The sequence below is a fragment of the Trachypithecus francoisi genome, unplaced genomic scaffold (genome assembly GCF_009764315.1).
Source record: "Trachypithecus francoisi isolate TF-2019V2 unplaced genomic scaffold, Tfra_2.0 Contig00586, whole genome shotgun sequence".
Lineage (NCBI taxonomy): Eukaryota > Metazoa > Chordata > Mammalia > Primates > Cercopithecidae > Trachypithecus > Trachypithecus francoisi.
The window spans coordinates 5,990,554-6,012,369 of record NW_022680749.1 but is presented as its reverse complement, the minus strand read 5'-3'; the positions used below and the strand labels follow the sequence as shown (position 1 = coordinate 6,012,369).

The 21,816-nt window shown below is 36.0% G+C and overlaps 1 protein-coding gene and 1 pseudogene across 4 annotated transcripts in view; both read right to left on the bottom strand.

Moving 5' to 3' along the window:
• Positions 1-21,816, bottom strand: part of PTEN (phosphatase and tensin homolog) — a 115,983-nt gene that overhangs the window by 10,605 nt on the left and 83,562 nt on the right. For 2 of the 3 annotated variants that reach the window (XM_033215595.1, XM_033215601.1), the window contains 2 exons: positions 6,426-6,567; positions 725-891 (listed from right to left, as the gene is read on the bottom strand). In XM_033215595.1, the coding sequence (XP_033071486.1) occupies positions 725-891; positions 6,426-6,567 (309 nt within the window). The remainder of the gene's footprint in view (positions 1-724; positions 892-6,425; positions 6,568-21,816) is intronic. The other variant, XM_033215585.1, reaches the window with a different exon arrangement.
• On the bottom strand, positions 10,964-17,641 carry LOC117086090 (annotated as a pseudogene). Its single transcript, XR_004438198.1, has one exon. The product of XR_004438198.1 is annotated as a 60S ribosomal protein L11-like (transcript).

Sequence of the window (21,816 nt, the reverse complement as noted above, 5' to 3'; positions counted from 1 at the left end):
GCACATTTAAATACCATGCTTTCATTCTTTATTACTTCCTCTTCATCCTATTTCTCTTCTAGTTAAAAAACTAGTCAGTAAATTCACAGAAGCTAAATAGAAAATAATCAAGTCTTAAGAAATGTAAGGCCAGGCATGATGGCTCACTCCTATAATTCCAACACTTTGGGATGCTGAAGCATAAGGACTGCTTGTGCCCAGGAGTTTGAGACTAGCCTGGGCAACACAGTGAGACCCTTTCCCTACAAAAATAAAAATAAAAAAAGTTAGCTGGGTGTAGTGGCACATGCTTGTAGTCTTAGCTACTCAGCCTGGGCAATAGAACGAGACCCTGTCTCTAACAAAAAGGAAAAAAAAGGGGGGGGGGAGAAAAAGAAATATAAGCCAAAATGGAGTAAAAGTGGTTTGTGTCACTATGTAAGACCACAGAACAGATCTCATTTCTATTATAGACCAAAATTTTTAAAATCTTGGTCCCATGCTAATTTCTTCCCAGTTAACCATCCTTGTTAAGGAAAATTCCTCTCATGTTCCAATGCTGTGAGGCCTCTTCCTTCAAATAGGATTATTTACCCTTTTAGTGTCTCACCAATGCCAGAGTAAGCAAAACACCTGCATATCTAATAGAAAATAAATTATAGTTCCTTACATGTCATAAAATAAAATATAGCTTTTAATCTGTCTGTATTTTGGATATTTCTTCCAATAAAAGTAAAGTACAAACCTTTTTTAGCATCTTGTTCTGTTTGTGGAAGAATTCTACTTTGATATCACCACACACAGGTAACGGCTGAGGGAACTCAAAGTACATGAACTTGTCTTCCCGTCGTGTGGGGCCTGAATTGGAGGAATATATCTTCACCTTTAGCTGGCAGACCACAAACTGAGGATCTGCATGGTTAAATACATACTAGTATCATTTCACAGGAAATGCCTTTAACTGTCAAACTGTCAAAAGTGATTTTAATGATTAATATCAGCAATATTCACAAAATATGGATTCTGCATCTGCAATCTTGATCTAAAGCAAATCAATGGAAATAAATGAAATAGAAATAGAAAAAATGTAAGATTTTCTCCAGTTTGAACCTTCAAAATAAGGTCCTATTACTTGTATAAAAGTCAATTTCTGTTTCATGAATAGTAAGTCCCAAGATTAGACTTTTAGCGGCAGAGTAACTTCAAAACTTTAACATTAAAATCATACTAAAAATCCTAATATAAAAACTTTAAGCATTAAAAACGATGAAATAATTATCTGGTACATTTGTGAACAACATCAAAATAACTTTTAAGACAGGTATCAACAGGCAGTGGTCAGGAAAAAATTTAAAACATAAAGAAGACAGATATTTGCTATAGTATTCTGAAGTCTCTAGCATGTGGCAAAGATCACAAAATATAAATCATTACATGTGCACAAGAGAAAGAGGATAAAACCTGTAACAATGTTATAATAAATTTCAAAAACACAAGTCTAAATATTTATAAAAAAAATTAACCATAATTCATTTTACCTATAGATCACATTTTAAAGATATATAATGCCACCATCATAAGAAACAGGAAACAAGAGATTTGAAATTTCTGTAAAGAAATGCAACAGAGTTCAAGTAAAAACTGCAGCACAACCTCCCTTTCCTCCAAAACATCTCATTTTCATTAACAAGTATTCTGGCTTTGGCTCATGTCTGTTTTAAATAACTGGTAAAAAATAAAGTAACTGGTAAAATATAACTTCTCAAAATTTATCATGCTTTTACACTAGCAATTCAACCAAATGGTGGGAAAGTGTGTTAAGGGAAGGATTATATGTTTTATTTTTTAAATCTACTCATAAATTCATTTATAGCTAATGACCTTAATGACAGAAATTAAAGACTGATGAATGTTATGATCCCAGGACATCAAAAACTTAAAGTTACCTAAATAATTTGACAAAGTATAATTCATTTGTCATACGCTGAGGAATTAGAAAACAAAAGCCCATTACAAAGAAATTTATTAACCTTAGGAGGTTATGAAGTGCCATTTGAAGACAACATGCCAAGATTACAGAGAAAGAGAAACACAAGCTTACATAAAGTTATGAGAAATATTATATTTAAATATATTTTATATTTATATTATGTATATATATAACAAACACAAAATTCTCAGCACCAAAAGGTGTCATTATTCTAAAAGATAAACAAAAGTCTTACATTTTTATCAATGTGACTGAGAACAAGGCAAAAGCTAAACCAAGTTATATGAAATTTCCAGTTTAGTAAACACCTACTACTATTTCTATGTAATATTTAAAGCACTATCAGCAATCACATAATTAATATGTTTGATAAAAGCATGCAGGTTATTCTAGCATGGTCTTCTAAGATACATTATTTGAAAAAGCTACCACAAACAGGAGAAATATTACACCAACAATCTATCAATAAATTTCACTTCCTTGACTCAAAGTTCAAAGTGCAATGGGCCATTTCATAAGACTTTATGTGATACTGAAATTTCACTGGGAAATCTAACTTGAAGAAGCAAATAAACAAAGTAGGATTCCAAAGCTGTGATAAAATTAATCAGAATAAAATTGCAAAACTGCCTTGTAATCTTTTTAAACTCCATTAATTCAGAATCTGATAACCCTGATTTTAGGACTTTAAAAAGCAAATTAATAGTATTTCCAGGTTTCAATTAAACTACATCTAAAATATACATCTTCAAATATTTTAGTATTATATAAAAATTTATAAGTAGTAAAGATTTCCTCAATCACTAAAGAAAATAATCTTCTCTACAATATGAATATCATGTTTCAGATAAATAAGACCTAACCAAGCAGAAGTCCAGTATTAGTATGGTTCTGTGGACTTCTACAATATATATCCTCGTATATGACTGAATATGTTCCAAAAAATAAACAACAAGATCCAGACCTAGTGATATAGTCTGGGTATCTTTCCCTCCCAAATCTCAGGTTGAATTGTAGCCCCAATGCTAGAGGTGGGGCCTGGTGGAAGGTGCTTGAATCATGGGGGCAGATCCCACATGAATGGCTTGGGCCATCCTCTTGGTGATAAGTGAGCTGGCATTTAAAAGTGGGTGGCACCTTCTCTCCACCACTCCTTCTCTTTCTTGTTCCCATTCTCACCATGCTCCCCTTTTGCCTTCAGCCATGATTGGAGGCTTCTTGAGGCCTCCCCAGAAGCAGATGCTGCTATGCTTTCTGTACAGCGTGCAGAACCATGAGCCAATTAAAGAAGAATTTATAGAGAAAACAGGTTAAACCTGTTTAATACTCAGTCTCAGGTATTTCTTTATAGCAACGCAAAAACAACCTAATACACCTAGCAAATGAAAATCAGAATGCAGAGAATGGGAGATAGTGGAGACTTGAAAGGGAGAGGAGATAATGATGAGAAATTACTTAATGGATACAATGCATATTATTCAGATGATGGACACCCTAAAAGCCCTGACTTGACCACTACACAATCTATACACGTAACAAAATTACACTTGTGTCCCTAAATGTATACAAGTAAAACAATTTTTTAAAGTCAGAATTAAATTTCCTTGGATATATACATATTGTTATAGTACTGAATGAAAACCACACTGATCATCTTTCAGTAACATTTTTAACCCTGTTAAATGTCTATAGTAACTTTGTCTATCACTTAGAAATATTAAGATAAAAATCAAGTATGAAAAAGCTGCCAATCCCTACAGAAGATGCTGTATTTTTCAGCACTACCTCTGTTTTCTTCATTGATTCCTCTTCTTCCTAAACCCAAATTGCCATTCTTATCTCAGTCCTCACCCTCTCCTTTTCTTCCTTTCCTCTGAGCCTTGCCATACCCAAACTTCAAACCATATTTATATGAAAGGCTTAACTACTCTCCCTTTCCTGATGTTGCCCAAAATATCGATATATCTCCTACCTAGATTCGAACCCATACTCCCAAGTACCCACTGAATATTGTCATGTGAGAAGCTCGCTTTTATGAGATTTAAAACACATTTAAAACCAAAATATCAACATCAATGTCTTCAAGTCTCAGATTCACTTTTCTTTCTTTCTGTGACTATTTCACCTGACTAGGATCAAAACTTTTACAAAATCTTTAGCTATAAATGGCAAATAAAAAATTAATGAAATCCCATTTGATTGTCTTAACATACCTGCATTAAGGCAAGTTTTATTACTGGTTTCTTTTCCACTATGTTTTACTCTTGCGATTATAACTTTGCATACAACTGTCCTTAAAAACATGGTTTAATCCTCAAGTGTTATCATGACATCTCAGTATTTATCAAATCAAGTCTGTTACCCCCATTCAGGATCCTCTAACAGTCAGTCATACGTTCCATACCTATTATCTGTCACTACATTCTTGTCCAACTTTTTCCTTCTGCTGCACTTCAACTCAAGCTATTTCCCACTGCCTGTAATACTTCTTTCAGTAGTCTTTTTTTTTTTTTTTTTTGATGCGGAGTCTTACTCTTATTGCCCTGGCTGGAGTGCAATGACGCAATCTCGGCTCACTGTAACTTTCGGCTTCAAGCGATTCTCCTGCCTCAACCTTCCAAGTACCTGGGACTACAGGCATGCATCACCACGCCTGGTTAATTTTTGTATTTTTAGTAGAGTTGGGGTTTCACCATGTTGGCCAGGCTGGTCTTGAACTCCTGACCTCAGGTGACCCGTCCACCTCGGCCTTCCAAAGTGCTGGGATTACAGGTGTGAGCCACTGCGTCTGGCCACTTCTTTCAGTTTTAATGCCAATCTAAACTATATGTTTTTTCCAATGTTCAATAAAGAGCTGGTGAACCTCCTTTAAGAAACTGTTTGACAACCTTCAAAAGCTTTTCTGAATGTAGCATTTGTAAGTTATACATAGAACCTCCCATTTATTTTATTTTATTTTTATTTATTTATTTCTAAGACAAAGTTTTGCTCCAATGCCCAGGATGGTGTGCAGTGGCATGATCTCGGCTCACTGCAACCTTGGCCTCTTCAAGTGATTCTCCTGCCTCAGTCTCCCGAGAAGCTGGGACTACAGGTGCGCGCCACCATGCCCAGCTAATTTTTGTGTTTTTAGTAGAGATGGGGTTTCACCTTGTTACCCAGGCTGATCTCAAACTCCTGAGATCGAGTGATCCGCCTGCCTCAGCCTCCCAAAGTGCTGTGGTTACAGGTGTGGTGAGCCTTGTGCCTAGCCCCACAACCTCCCACTTAATTACATATAGCTAGTTTTTTATTAAAGCTTTACTACAGTATTAAATCATAGTACATAAGAGGAAACTAGAAAATTAGGAAAGATTACTAAAGTGGATGTTTTCTCTCCCTTAATATCTCCATGATACTTTATATCTTTCTCTTGGCTCTTACACTGACATCAATACTATAGGAAGAGAAAGAGTTTTTTCTTCCTTTTTCCTTCTCTATGAATCTGTTACATTCCTTTGTCAGTCACTTCCAACAGCCCAGTACCTTGCATTCAGCAGTTTTAAAAACTGTACTGAGATGTAAAGAGTATCAATGAGACTCTTTAGAAGCCTTTATTTAACATGCTATACTAATAAACTCTGGTCTTTGATAAAGTTATCTGTCTCTAAGAATACAGAAAAGATCTGATGATGATGATCACACCTATCTGACAAACAACACTGGAGAAGTAGAATAGCATCAGGATGACTGAGGTAGACTTATAGAGATTAGGGTAAAAGGGAGAAATAAATTAGAAGCAGACATCAGTGACATAATCTGTACTTCGTACTTATCCAGAAGTTTCAGATTTCAAAGTCTCTTCATTTTATTGACAAGCAAACTCAAAAAGAGGTAGATGATGTGCCCAGGGTTACACAATAGATTAATGACAGATCTAGGATGGGAATCCGGATCTAAATCCAGGTTTTCTCTAACACTCCACATACTTTGATTCCTATTCTTTACTAATCTTACTTCAGCTTGCTGCCATGTCTTATCACTTCTTCCTTTCCTTTTTATTGCTTTGTCACCATTACTGTCAATACCTAGTTTTCCTAAGATACTAAGGACTTGATCCCTGCCCTAAGACCAGCAAATTGCTGAACTCCTCTGGTGGACCTCATGCTGGACCTCTGATGGGACAGGTTCTTCCATCATCTGGTCAGAATTCGGCTCTATTTGGTAGTTATAACACAGAATATTTCTTTCATAAATATAATTTGGCTTCGACTACATTAAAACCCATTGCTTTTGGCTTCTTTAGCCCAATGAGTTGAACAACAAAGCTAATTAATTTGTTCAAATGCTTCAGAAATATAGTCTCCTGCATAAATTTTAAATGTGGTAAATTTCTTTCTAAATTTTTATATAAACTTCTGGATATGGCAAGAAAACTGTTCCAATACATGGAAGGATGAGAATTCAGAGCACTTACTGCAAGTTCCGCCACTGAACATTGGAATAGTTTCAAACATCATCTTGTGAAACAACAGTGCCACTGGTCTATAATCCAGGTGATTCTTTAACAGGTAGCTATAATAATACACATAGCGCCTCTGACTGGGAATAGTTACTCCCTGGTGGACAGAAAAGAAAAGAGAAGCTAAATTCAAAAAAAAAGTTCCATTATAGTTATTTCACTAAATTGCTATAGTAACTGGGTTGTAGCCATTGAAGAACATATATACATTAGAAATTTGACCTTAAATGATTAATACTTAAATCCAGCTCAGTAATAAATAAGAGCAATATCAACACAAAGGATAATATAAGAATAACTCTTCTCCCTTGAAACAATTATTGTAACACCCCATTTATTCAAAGGTCACAACAGCGCTCTGACCCATGAATCCCATAGGCAAAGGCCACTGCATATCCAAAATAAATGTCAAAGGCCTCTGCCCTACAGCTGTGTTCTTTACAACTAGGGCTCCCCACAAGGATTTATGGACTCCTTAAACACACAGTTCCTCACAAACTTGATTACCTACTTTCCAGGGCAAAGCGTATCAGAATCAGCAAACTAGATAGAGGCATATTGCCTTTAAGAGGCAGAAATAGCAGCAGCAAAAACTGATGCTGGCATTAGAGTCCAACAAAAACAGGAGTATGCAGATGATGTAAATGTGTGCAACAATCTTCTAACAGAGGTAAAGCTATCCCTGTACTACATGCATCTCTTTGTTGAAGAAACCAGGGGAAAGTGAAGGATTTTAGAAAATGTAAGTATTACAAATGATTAAAATGTATGTAGTTCTCAAGAGTTCATTAAATAATAAAACATAAACAAAATATATATATATATGTGGCATTTAATAGGGGAAGCTGAGTTATCTAAAGAGAAAAATCTAATATGTACAATAATGCATTCACTAACGATGATGAATAAATGAGGTATTTAAGGGTTTATTAGACATGTGACTTAAGAAAAATCCAACCTAGAAATATAAGACAAACAATAAGCAACATTAAGAAGTTTAACGGTTAAAAGTAACTTACAGAAAACTGTAATTTAAATGAAAGTACACTCAAGAGGAAAAAGAATTTGCAATTATTTCTCTTTAAGTTACTACTGGCATCTACATCTCCCCAGTGTCTTAAAAATGCTGGACACAAATAACTTTCTTCTCTCTAATGAAAAATATAAAACATATTTATGTGAATTTAAAAACAGGTCAGGCACAGTGGCTCACAACCTGTAATCTCAGCACTTTGGGAGGCCAAGGCGGGCTGATCACTTGAGGTCAGGAGTTCGAGACCAGCCTGGCCAACATGGTGAAACCCCATCTCTACCAAAAATACAAAAAATTAGCTGGGCGTGGTGGTGTGTACCTGTAGTCCCAGCTACTTGGGAGGTTGAGGCAGGACAATCACTTGAGCCTGGGAGACGGAGGTTGCAATGAGCTGAGATCGCGCCACTGCACTCCAGCCTGGACAACAGAGACAGACTGTCTCAAAAAACAAACAAACAAACAAAAAACCAGGTATGATAAATAGCAAGTATGTAGGTATCCACTGTAGTACACCTAATATTTTTTCAAAGATGAGCATGATTTTATTATAGACAATTAAAAAATATGTGTGTGTATGTGTATAAATGTCAAAAAAATAAGTATAAACCATTTCTAATCCTGATAAGTGATTTAAGATTTTGGCCACAGTATAAAGACCACAATTTTATAAATAAAAGACTTGTATTTCAATGCTGACAGTCAAAATACAAATGCTGACGTGTTTTCGAAGGAAAACCAGGACAATAATATGTACCCTTCCTTCTTAACAGGGTTCTCATGAGGATCAAACACCAGATGCAGTTACACCAACAAAATAGAACACAGTTTTAACAATTCTCTACCTGTACTTAAGGTACAGTTTTTGAATAGCTGGAATTTTATTTCTATATGATTTTCTTAACAAAACAGTAAAAGGTAAGGGAAAGTAGTAGTACTTTGAAGAGCAGTACTACTACTCTTCATTAAAACATTAAAAATCATTAAAGGTAAAAAATGTAAACTTACAATGACTTATTACATCACATTTAATGTAATTTCAGCAAACAACTGTCATTCATGTTTAGCAGGATAAATATAGAATTGCTAAGTAGGTTAGCTAAAGGAAATATCACATGGAAGCTGAATTGGAGGGGAACTTTTCTGAATCATGTGAATTTTTTTTTTTTTTTTTTTTTTTTGAGACGGAGTCTCGCTCTGTCGCCCAGGCTGGAGTGCAGTGGCTGGATCTCAGCTCACTGCAAGCTCCGCCTCCCGGGTTTACGCCATTCTCCTGCCTCAGCCTCCCGGTAGCTGGGACTACAGTCCCAGCGCCTGGCTAGTTTTTTGTTTTTTTTTAGTAGAGACGGGGTTTCACCATGTTAGCCAGGATGGTCTCGATCTCCTGACCTCGTGATCCGCCCGTCTCGGCCTCCCAAAGTGCTGGGATTACAGGCTTGAGCCACCGTGCCCGGCAAATCACGTGAATTTTTTAACCACATGCATTTATAATCTAGTCAAAATATGCAATAAAATTTTTTTAAAAAATTAAGTCAATGCAAGTCTACGAGGAGACCACATTGTCGACATTATTTGTTGGGGTTTAGTGGATGACGTTTTTCTCTTTATCTCCATTTTTGGCATAAGTCTGTGTGCAATAATAAAAAGATTTCAAAGCTTTAGGTTTTTTCAAGTAGCAAGTGATTAGTTGTGTACCTATAATGTAGGTGTTTATACATTCTGTTAATCCTTACCCAAAAAAGGATAGGCAAACATAAAAAATATGTAAATCTACTAGTTGTCAACATTGGGTGAATAATTTATGTATGAATACCAGTTGAAACAAAATTACTGACAATTCAAAGAAAACCATGGAAAAGTACATTTTAAAATTTAATTGATTAGTTTACCATCAAAATTATAGTCTATTTTCTTAACTTTGCAATTCTTATCTACCTGCTGCCTTGTCAGCACCCGAAATTCAACATTTCTAGATTAACAAATATTAAAAAGTTGGGAGGCTCACATGTATCTGTTTCAAAGTCTCCAATGTGACCTCCTCATTCTAGTCCTATCTCTCTGAGCTATGATGCACACTCACTAAAATTGAATTAACACCTGTAATATAGGATTTCAAATGAGTGGAAAGTCCACACTAAATTAAAATTTTACTCATCTTTAAAAGCTTATACATACGAATAAAAGGCTATAAAGGCTCCTGAAGATTTAAAAATACTCTGTGTTTTCAAATTTTTCTTTTTTTTTTTTTTGAGACGGAGTCTCGCTCTGTCACCCACTCTGAAGTGCAGTGGTGCGATCTCAGCCCACTGCAACCTTGCCTCCCGGGTTCAAGCAATTCTCCTGCCTGTTTCCCAAGTAGCTAGGATTGCAGGCATGTGCCACTGCGCCTGGCTAGCTTTTGTATTTTCAGTAGAGACGGGTTTCACCATGTTGGCCAGGCTGTGTTGAACTCCTGACCTCAAGTGATCTGCTCGCCTCAGTCTCCCAAAGTTATGTGATTACAGGCATGAGCCACTGTGCCTGGCCTAACATTTTTCATGTAAATTAAAGCTAATAAAGACCAGTTTTATCTCTAACCAAGAAGTTTTAAGTTAAATTGATCTGTAACTACACACACACACACACACACCCCTCAAGGGTACAGTTCTACTTTCTACTAGTAGTAACTCTCCTTTTCCACTTTAATTATGAAGAAAATTATTTACACAGCTGACCCTTGAAGACAGGTTTGAAATGTGTGGGTCCACTTATATATATGGATTTCTTTTTCAATAACATTTTTCAGAGATTTCAATAATTAGAAAAAACCTGCAGATGAAACATATAGCCTGGAAATATCAAAAAGTTAAGAAAAAGTTAGATTTATGTCATGAATACGTAAAATATATGTAGATTATTAGTCTGTTTTATCATTTACTGACATAAAATATACACAAACCTATTATAAAAAGTTAAAATTCATCAAAACATATGCACACAAACCTTAAGACCAGACATAATACCACTTGTAGTCAAGATAATAAACAAATGCAAAGATGCAGCATTAAATCATAGCTACGTAGTATTAACTGTAGTACATACTATACTACTGTTAAAATCTCATAGCTAACTTCTGTTGCTACTGCAGTGAGCTCAAGGGTTGCAAGAATCTATTTAAAACACCGTGTGACACTAATCATCTCTGTAGGATCAGCTCATCTCTCCAGTAAATTGTATATTGCAATCAAAAGCTCTCTCTCACGGTTCTTGTGTTTTTTCCTTTTTTTTCTTCTGAGACAGAGTCTTGCTCTATCACCCAGGCTGGAGTGCAGTGGCACGATCTTGGCTCACTGCAGCCTCCGCCTTCTGGGATCAAGCGATTCTCCTGCCTCAGCCTCCTGATTAGCTGGGATTACAGGCGCGTGCCACCATGCCTGGCTAATTTTTTGTATTTTTAATACAGACAGGGTTTCACCATGTTAGCCAGGATGGTCTCAATATCCTGACCTCGTGATCTCATGATCCGCCCACCTCGGCCTCCCAAAGTGCTGGGATTACAGGCGTGAGCCACCGCGCCCAGCCCTGTTGTGTATTTTTCATTGTGCTTAATGCAATGCTGTAAACCTTAACACCATGAGATCCATAAGAAGTGCCAATAGTGATGATGGAAGTGCTTTCAAGAAGTGGAGAAAAGTCATGGATATTATAAGAATAAGGTGACTTGCACAGTAGATATGTACAGCTATAGCTGCTGGCCATTTCAGATGCTTCATCTTGTAAACTGACAACATAAGTGTATGGTACCAATAAATACAGTACTGTAAATGTATTTTCTCTTCCTTATGATTTTCTTGATACATGTTCTTTTCTCTAGTTTACTTTATTGTAAGAATATACTATATAATACATATACAAAATATGTGTTATTGACTGCGCGGGACCACAATGATTTTAGCACTTTGTTCTCCCAACCTCTCTTTTTATCCTGACCAACACATCATCTTCAATGAATTCAGCTCCTGTTTTACTGGGAACCCTGAGGTCATCCAATATAAACACTCAAAATTCCCTTCTCCCATCTTAAAATCGTTTCATGATTGACGTCTCTTCCTGTTTAACGAGGTTCTATTTTGGGCAAGTGCTTTATTAATTATCTGCTATCTGGCATGTGCCTTTATTCTCTCCACTTGTCTCTAAATAATATGCTCAAGTAATCTTGATTCTTTATCCAAGGTCGGCAAGCAACTGAAAGACCAAAAACACACACTCTCCCTAGATTCTGTACCTCTCTCAAACGATCAGCCACCCGCTCTATAAATAGCAAATCTTGAGATGCTCTTACTCCTTAATCCAGAGAAATTGATTATGAGGCTGATTTCTTTTTGGAGCGGAGGGGGCGTGCCATGGTCTCACTCTGTCACCCAGGCTGGAGTGCAGTAGTGCAATCTTGGCTCACTGCAACCTCTGCCTCCCAGGTTCAATCCCCTCAGCCTCCCGAGTAGCTAGGAGTACAGGAGCCTAACACCAAGCCCTGCTTGCTTGCCTGCTGATTGATTGATTGATTGATTGATTGATTTAGTAGAAACGAGGGTTTTGCCACGTTGCCCAGGCTGGTCTCAACTCCTGGACTCAAGAAATCTGCCTTGGCCTTCTAAAGTGTTACGATTACAGGCATGAGCCACCATGCCCAGTCGAGGCTGATTTCTTAATGGTCATTAGTGCTTTCTCAACAACTAATACCCTACTGGCTGCTGGCTGATCTTTTTTTTTTTTTAAACATTTCACTGAAAACTTTTTATTGGCCTTTTAAGTAGAAATGAGAATTTATTTGCCAGGAAGGATGATCCCATCATACTTTTGCTGGAACCAGCGCACGGCCTACTCTGCTGATTCTATTTGGCACCACTGCAGCCTGTCCTGCACTTCTTATCTGCGATGATGAAACCTGGCTTTTCCAGCACCTCACAGAAGTCCAGGCTATAGACACCAATGCTTGGGTCATATTTGATACCTAGATCAATGTGTTCCTGGGTCCCAAAACCAAAGTTTCCAGTATCTGAGAAGGTAGTTTTTCTTAACTCACACTCGTGCACCTTTAGATCATTCTCCAAGATTTCATCTGCCTCGGCCTCTCGAACTGTGCAGCAGACAACAGTCTTTTAATTTCTTCTATTGCCAAAAGGGCTAACAGTATTATCTAGCTTTGGAAAACACCAGGTATGACCTGTAAGCTGCTCCAACACCTTGGTTACTCAGGTCAATCTGTCTCCACTTTCTCCTAAACAGATGTTGAAGCAGAGCCTACAGATGCAAAGTTCCTGCATGGTGTTATCCTTTCCACCTTGATGCCGCACCATGATGGAAAACAGGAAGAGCCTGGCTGGTCTTTCTGCATCCATTCTGAAACTTCCCTGCTTCTGTCATAGGACTTACTCTCTTAAGGTTTCTTTCAACCCTTATTGGTTGTCTCTTCTCTTGTCCCTAAATATAGGCCTATCTCAGAAGAGTCTCCCCTCTGTCAATCCAATCTATTCCAGTGCTTTACCAATCTTACACAATAACTCCAAAACTTATCTCCTTCAACAGAACTTTATTCCCAACTGCCAGTACAGAATTCCAGCATCTGGCTGGAATTTCTACCTGGTATTCTCAGAAATACGTACTACACACATTTCCAACAACTGAAGCTTTTTAGCTTGGAAAACCTCCCTTATTTCCATCAATGATACTCACTATTTTCTCCAGCACTCGATGGCCTTCTAATAACTAACACCACCACCACTTACTGAGCCCATACCATATTCTTTGTATTGTTCTAAATCTCTTTAGAAATACATAATTTAATACTCATAAAACTATGTAAGGTAGGTACTATTGGTAAACCATTTTATAGATGAGGTAAGGTCATATATCTTCATAAGTAATGCAACTAGATATAATCCCAGCACTCAAACTCCACAGCTTCTAGTCAACCACTATATGATCCTGCCATCTTCTTTCTGCTTGAGGAAGGAAACACAGCTGAGAGACAGCAGTAATATAATAGGGTTATAGAAAAGAGAAGTGAGGGAACTCTAGCACTGTGGCAAAGGTCCAGGCAGCAGAGGGGAGCTAAGAGACACAGTCAGCATATTAACTACCTGGCACATACATACATGCATACACACTAATGGTACACAATAAAATGAGACAAACCATAGATTAAGTTCATTTAGTATACTCATCTTTGATTCCTATGCATCTACTCAGCTGCCAAAATCCAGATCTTGATTCCAAAATACTACTCAAAATGTCAGTTTCAGTTTTCTGTGGCCTATTTCAGTTTCTTCCTGCAATTCTGCCATAGCCAACTGATTTATCGCCCTTTATCCATTCTGTAATCTATCCTTTATACCACTCTTAAATTTTTTTAAAGTTAAGATTAATCCAATTACCAATTAATTCAAAATGTTAAATGGTATTCTACCCAGACAAGAGCAATTTATCACACACTATAATTCAATCACAGCATAAAAATACAGCTCCAACCTCTTTTTCCACTCTTACCTCTTACAATTCCCTTGAATGTACTCTTACTTTGGCCAAATAGAAATATTTAATTTTCCCTAAACTGTACCTTCTGGTTTTCTTTTTAAATATATGCTACCTTTATCAGATTAAGGTATAAGGGCTACATAAGCAGCCACCTGTGAAGTCTTGCATATTTTCTAGCACCTGGTCCAATTTAGATAACATAATTACTTGATACTTCAAGGTTTGATAAGCAGTCACCTGAAATGCAATTTAAACGAGGTATTTCTTGAGGGCTCCTAGACATTTTCATTATTGCAGGGTCTATTCAGATTTTGTCTCTCTCCTTCAAGCATTTACAATGACATATTCACTGAAAATTGCCCATTTCTCATTGAAATTTCTGAAATGATTAGCACAGACCTGAATATAATTTTTAACATCACCTCCACACTGTAGTTTTATCTCCTTTCTCGTACTTGACGTCTCGTTTTTAGTTTCTCCCTTTTCTTTTATCCTTGACTGGCTTTTAAAAATATGTATTGATTTTATTGGCATTTTCATGCAATCAGTATTTAATTAGTTCAAATGGTTTACTGTTTCCTAATTCATTAACATTTTTGCCTTTATAAATCTCTACTTGTTATTAATCTTAATTTCTAATGTAAATTTACATTTCCTCATTGAATCAAAAATTATTTAAAACATGATTTTATATTTCCATATAAATTTAAACATTAAAAAAAAATCTCCAGTTCTAATGAATTGTAATCAAGAAATGGGACTTATATACTTTTATTTTAGCGTGAGATTTTGTTTTGTAGTTGGTCTAATTTGTAAGATTGGTAATTGTTTTGTCAATGACAGAAAAAAATACATTTCATTATTTTATTATTCAAGCCACCTATATATATACAGTTATGTGTTGCTTAAGAGAAACTGTATCTGGGTGATTTCATCACCGTACCATATAATATACTTACACAAGCCTAGATGGTATAGTTCACTACACACCCAGGCTATATGATACAGCTCCTGAGCTACAAACCTGTTTAGTATGTTGCTGTATTCAATATCACAGGCAACTGTAACACAATGGTATCTGTTTTTCTAAAAAATAGAAAAGGTTCAGTAAAAATGGTATAAAGGACATAAAAACAGTACACCTGTATAGGGCACTTACCACGAATGGAGATTGCAGGACTGGAAGCTGCTCTGGGTGAGTCAGTGGGTGAGTGGTGAGTTAATGTGAAGGCCTAGGATATTACTGTGTACTACTGTAGATTTTATAAACATGCTACTCTAAATATATTTTAAAATTTTTTCTTTCTTCAGTAAATTAACCTTAGCATTTTATAACTTTTCACTTTATAAACATACAAAAACTTAACTCTGACTCTTTTGTAACATTTAACTTAAAAACATTACACAGCTACACAAAAACATTTTTTCTTTGTATCCTTATTCTGTAATATTTTTTCTATTTTTAAATTTTTTTTTTTTTTTTTTACTTTTTAAACTCTTGTTAAAAACTAATAAATACATACATACTTTAGCCTTGGCCTCTACAAGTCAGGATCATCAATATCACTGTCTTCCACCTATACATCTTGTCCCACTAGAAGGTCTTAAGGGGAAATAACACCCATGGAGCTGACATCTCCTATGACAATAACGCCTTTTTCTGGAATACTTGCTGTAGGATCTGCCTAAAGATTATTTTATAGCTAACATTTTTTAATAAGCAGAAGCACATGCTAAAATAATAAAATAGTACTGTAAACATGTAACTAGTAACATTCGTTTATCATTATAAAGTATTACATGCTGAACATAACTGTGCTATGCTTTTATACAACTGACAGTACAGTAAGTTTGCTTACACCAGCATTACCACAAACATGTCAGTGATACATTGCATTGCAACGGTTTCAACATCACTAGGTAACAGAAACTTTTTAGCTCCATTATAATTTTACAGGACCATTGTCAGGCGCTGACTCAGACATCATTACGTGGTACATGACTGTACCTTCTTACTTTGTAACTTCTGAAGTACAGTAAAGATTCCCATCATTGCTTTTCTACCAATTATTCTTCATTTTTTTCAGCTTTTGTTTAATACATTTTGATGTTATGGTTAGCACATTGGTTCATAACTGCTAAGTCTTTACCTGGAGTATACCCTGTGTTAATGTAAAATGACATTTCTGATCCAGTTTAATGCTTTTTGCTTTAAATGCTACTCTGATACTGAGATTCTGTCATCTACTTTTGAAACTGAAATTTGCCTGATGTATCTCTAATCCACCATTAATTTTTAACCTTAGTTTTATGTAAATCTCGTGATTAATCTCTTAAAAAAGACTTAAAAGTACAGATTATATATATCTTTCAGACCTAAAATACTGCCATACTACTACCAGAACAGAATACTACTTTAATATCATAGCACAAGATATGTAATGTTTCGTTCATATTCTATGCATCAATATTTATCAATACTCCGATCATCTTCTCAGAAGATGAATCATGAATTTATAATCTACACTCCTCAGTTAAAAAAGCAATTTTCTATTTCAGTAAACTTTCCACCAGCACTGCTAAACTTAGAAATAATGTAGATGTTTCAATATAATAGTGTTTGCTTGAAGCTCGGAAATCTATGTTTCAGGATGATCACAGTAAGATTACTATAGGAAAGCAATTCAACAAAGAAAGAAATATGGCTATTATTACAATGACAACATATAGCAGCTTTTCGTATATGAAGGTACTTGCCAACATTTTATATACTTTAACACTACCACAACTTTACAAGATAGATATTATTATCTCTATTTTAAGGATCAGAAAACAGTCCTACTGCACATAATTATCTCATTCAAAACCAGGATCTGGACCTCAATGTGAATATAAGGGTAAAACTTGTACTCAGCTGTCCTGGGTTTTACTAATACCATGTATAGAAACTATGTGATTTGCACGAAGTCACAACTTCTTTGAGCTCTTACTTTTCCTGTCTACGAAGAATCTCTGAAGTTTAGGGTGTTACAGTATTTCACTTCTATGAAACTAATTATTGAGAATAAATGTGAAGCAGACAACTGATATTTTTTTCTCTTTCCAACATTCTTTCCCCTCCTTGATTTTTCTTTGGAAAACTATTATTATCCCTGTGTGGCAGGCTCTATACTTCAGCTTTAGATACATGTCCCAGAGAATTCCATTCCCTGGTCAGAATATTTGGTTCAGGAATAGGCATGTGCCTTGATCCAGGGAAATCAGAACTCACCCTATAAATTTTTGCTCAAATTGTAGCTCTCTTCCCATCATAGTTGCTAAAGTAGGTAGAATGCAAACTTGAAGCCGTTAGGAACTATATCTCGCCACTACTTGTGAGAGCCTGTTTGAAAATAACATATATACAGAAGAGAGAAAGGAGGAGGGTAAGGGAGGAAGAGAGAATGAGAGAGATACTCTTGAGATCTGTTGAGCACCTAGATCCAGGCCAGAGCTTTTCAGTTATGTAAGTCCTTTTATTTAAGCTACCTTGAGTTGGGTTTTTCTGATTTAAAACCGAAAAAGTCCTCATATATTATAAAGGAGTTGCTTTTTATTTTTCTAAGTTTCTATTCCTACTTTAGGATTCAAAATAGGCCGGGCACGGTGGCTCAAGCCTGTAATCCCAGCACTTTGGGAGGCCGAGACGGGCGGATCACGAGGTCAGGAGATCGAGACCATCCTGGCTAACACGGTGAAACCCCGTCTCTACTAAAAAAATACAAAATTAGCCGGCGAGATGGCGGGCGCCTGTAGTCCCAGCTACTCGGAGGCTGAGGCGAGAGAATGGCGTAAACCCGGGAGGCGGAGCTTGCAGTGAGCTGAGATCTGGCCACTGCACTCCAGCCTGGGCGACAGACCCAGACTCTGTCTCAAAAAAAAAAAAAAAAAAAAAAAAAAAAAAAAAAAAAAAAAGGATTCAAAATAATAAAGAAAAATAATTTGGACTGTAGAACATAATTTCGTAGAAAAAAAAAACCAGGTTTGAGGCTAGAAGATGCGGTTTTCAGTTATTACACAAAAAGATTATATGACTTATGACAAGTTGATCTTTGTAGATCTGTTTGTTTTGTTTTGTGAAACAAGGTCTCGATCTGTTGCCCAGGCTAGAGTGCTGTGGTATAATCATGGTTCACTGCAGCCTCAACCTCCCAGGCTCTGGCAATCTTCCCACCTCAGCCTCCCAAGTAGCTAGAACTAGAGGCACGTGACACCACGCCCGGATATTTTTTAAGTTTTTTTTTGTAGAGATAGCTTCTCACTATGTTGCCCAAGCTGGTCTTGAACTCCTGGGCTCAAGCAATCTTCCCGCTTGAGTCTCCCAAAGTGCTGGGATTACAGGTATGAGCCACCCAACTCTGCAAATCTGTTTTATCATCTATGTTAGAATGGGTTTGAATTAAATAATTGCTAAGATCCTTCAAGGTATGAAAGTTCTACAATTTTATTGTATTATATAACAGCCTTAATTAATGTGGATCATAGTAACACAGTTTGGCCCAGGAAAATTAATGTCTTAAGAAAAATAAGAATGCTACATTGGAAGATTTTTTAAAAGACAGTAATTATCGTTTGTTTTAAATAAAGAGGAAGTAAGAAAATTTCATTAGGTTACAACATGTAGAAATTTAGTAAACAGGCTAGAAGAAATAACCTGATTTAAGATTAGGTCATGAAAATTCATTCCCCAGAGAAATTAAAAATTTTCCTTTTCTTGAGATCACTTAAAGTTAACAACTATTATTTCTGGAAGATTTGTCTTTATTAAGAATAAGCTCAATGAACTCATGTACACAGAGTTCCTAATAGAGAGAAACTTTATCTCTAATAATGTATTTGAAAACAGAAAGAAAATTAAAAGGGGCTCAAACTTTTTTCCTAAAAGTTTAACCAAAGAAAAAATAAGAGGCCAGGCACAGTGGCTCATACCTGTAATCCCAGCACTTTGGGAGGCCAAGGTGGGCGGATCACTTGAAGTCAAGAGTTCAAGACCAGACTGGCCAACAGGGAGAAACCCCACTTCTACTAAAAATAAAAAAATTAGCCGGGCTTGGTGGCACGCGCTTGTAATCCCAGCTACTCGGGAGGCTGAGGCAGGACAATCACTTGAACTCGGGAGGTGGAAGTTGCAGTGAGCTGAGATCTTGTCACTGCACTCCAACCTAGGTGACAGAGTGAGACTGTCTCAAAAAAAGAAAAAAAAAAAGGAAATATGAATGTTTACTTTATGTGCCATCATTCTGGAACACAGTTGGTGGTATGCATGGGACAGGGAGAAGGCAAGGGAGAGGGAAACAGCAGTAGTGATTCTAAGTAACTTTGTCATGTAAAAGGAGTTTAACTCTTTAAACTCAAATTTTGGGAGTCCTTTCAAAAATACATATTTACTAGCATTCTCAGGATGTTTTAACTCTTTCTTCATAGTTTGAACATGTGAGTTATCTAATACTGAAACTTAAGTGCAGATGCAGATAGTGTGGGGCACAGGGCTAGACAAGAACCAACCCTAAAAGTTGCCCTGCGGGATGCTTTCTTAGAAGAAAAAAACCACCAACAGCTTGCTTTTGAATAATCTTCACATGTTCATAAAGCAAAGGTATCAAATATACAAATGAATGACTCCTAAGGAAGTGTAACACAATTGTCTTCTTGTAAATTAGTGTATAAGACAGAAGGAGCCTTACTTCCCTCAAGCAGTTACCTCACTCTCAGAACATTTTTCTTTATAGTATCAGTTGTCTGACTTCTCTGCAACACTCAAAACTCAAAGTATTATTTGGGCATTACTAACCTAATGCTTTATTTTATGGTCAACTTGTACCCACCACTCTGCCATCTAATTTGCACCATGTTTGCTGAGGATATGTCAAGACTCTAAGCCAGATTATTTTGAAGAGACCTCTACAAAGTCTACAAATTCTTTACCAAAATATGATGACTGCCTCATCTCTCTTCAAAAAAGGGGGAAAAAAAGATTATTCTTCTATATAAATGTCACTAGAACATAATTTTCTCCAGCTTCTTAATGTTTGTCTATAATTAAAATTAAGGATATAAGCAAAATAACATCATGATTCTAATAAAAGTTAACCCCATACAAACTGAAAAATAGATAAAATATATGTATCTCCTATAATGGTGATTCACAATTACAAAAATGCAAATCCACAGGCTCAATCTACAAGGAAATACTGACAAGAAGAGAATAAGCCTATTATGAGATATTCCAAGAATAAAAATACTTTAGATACATAATTACATTTATTATAAGACAGTTACTCCTCAGGAAGAACTCCACAGCTGCAAAACAACAGCTTTACCATGCTTAGCTAAGTTTTCTTATGATGAAGTTAGCTATTCATAAAAGATTAAAAATTATTTCACTAGTATTCTAACCAATAGGCAAACAAGTGGTATCTTTGAAAGTTTTAAAACAATTACATTTCAAGTATTTTACAGGAGCCTGCAGTATGTATTTCCAAGACCAACAACCTCAATCTGTCCAAATTCTCTTTAAATCAGGGGTTATTAAATGCTTTAGCATTTGTAAGGAAGGGTATAAGCTGAGGAGCCTTTCAAAATAGACCAATTTTATCAGCATTTCATAACCTTGCAGGAAAGCCTGACCCTATACAGAGATTAATTATTTTGAACAGTCTCAAAATTCTTTTGCAGTTCCAGGATTTGTGGACTTGATAGTATAGAAAGAAATTTAACGGTATATAAGAGGACTCAAATTTTCCTCTGAATGCTAATATTAACTGGATAATATTAATCACAACACTTCCCCTTTCTGGGCCTGTTTGATCATCTATAAGAAACATTCCTGGAAGGGAAAAAAAAAAAAAACCACCATTGACTTTAATCCATATCTAGTTTTCTAATGCTGTTTCAATCTAAACACAAATGCTACTGTTTAGTAAAATATGGTCAACAGCATTTGCTCCTACATTTCTTTTTGCCTTTTAAAATAAACACAGAGATAAAGAAGGTAGGAACACATTAGGATACTCCTTTAGATCCTGTGAATAATTCATCCAAAATATGGTCTAAGTACATTAACTAAGCATGAGCCAAGTATAGTAGATTTCAGTTATTTATTTTGATTCCAAGATACAAAAAGTGATCAACTTCAGCAAAATTACTTAACTCTGAGTCTTAATATTATATAACAGCTAAACATAACAATTTTAATATTTATATTCTTACATCCTTAACACTCTATGTACAGATCTCCATTTTCTATTTACTAATAGCCCATTATCTCCTTTCACTTGGGGATATTCCAACCTATACAAAGGACGGAGAATATACGGTGACTAGAGCAGTTCTACTGATGAAGTAGATACTATTACATTTTACCGTATGATACTATAAACTTTGCATTTTATTTTCATAACTACTATTCTTGCTAGCTTTCATTCTGGCCCTACTTCACAAAACCCTACAGGACTTATGATTTCATCAAATAGTCTCTTCTCACCTCTGAAGAGAAACAGAATTGATAGTATTACAATACTGTAATGACTAGAATATCTTCCCGCTGGCAAATTTAAAATACGTCCTTACTTTTTCATTATGGAGCCTTCTCTTAGATTTAATTTGGACTGGAAACAGAAAATAAAACATAATAAAGTTTAAGTATCCTTGGGTTTTACTTTTATCTCTGAACATGATGAGATGGACTGTCCCAAGTCCTTCTTAAATGGCAAGTTCTCACCATCAGCAGAGCACAGCCAAATATTCTTAAGAAGCAGCTACATC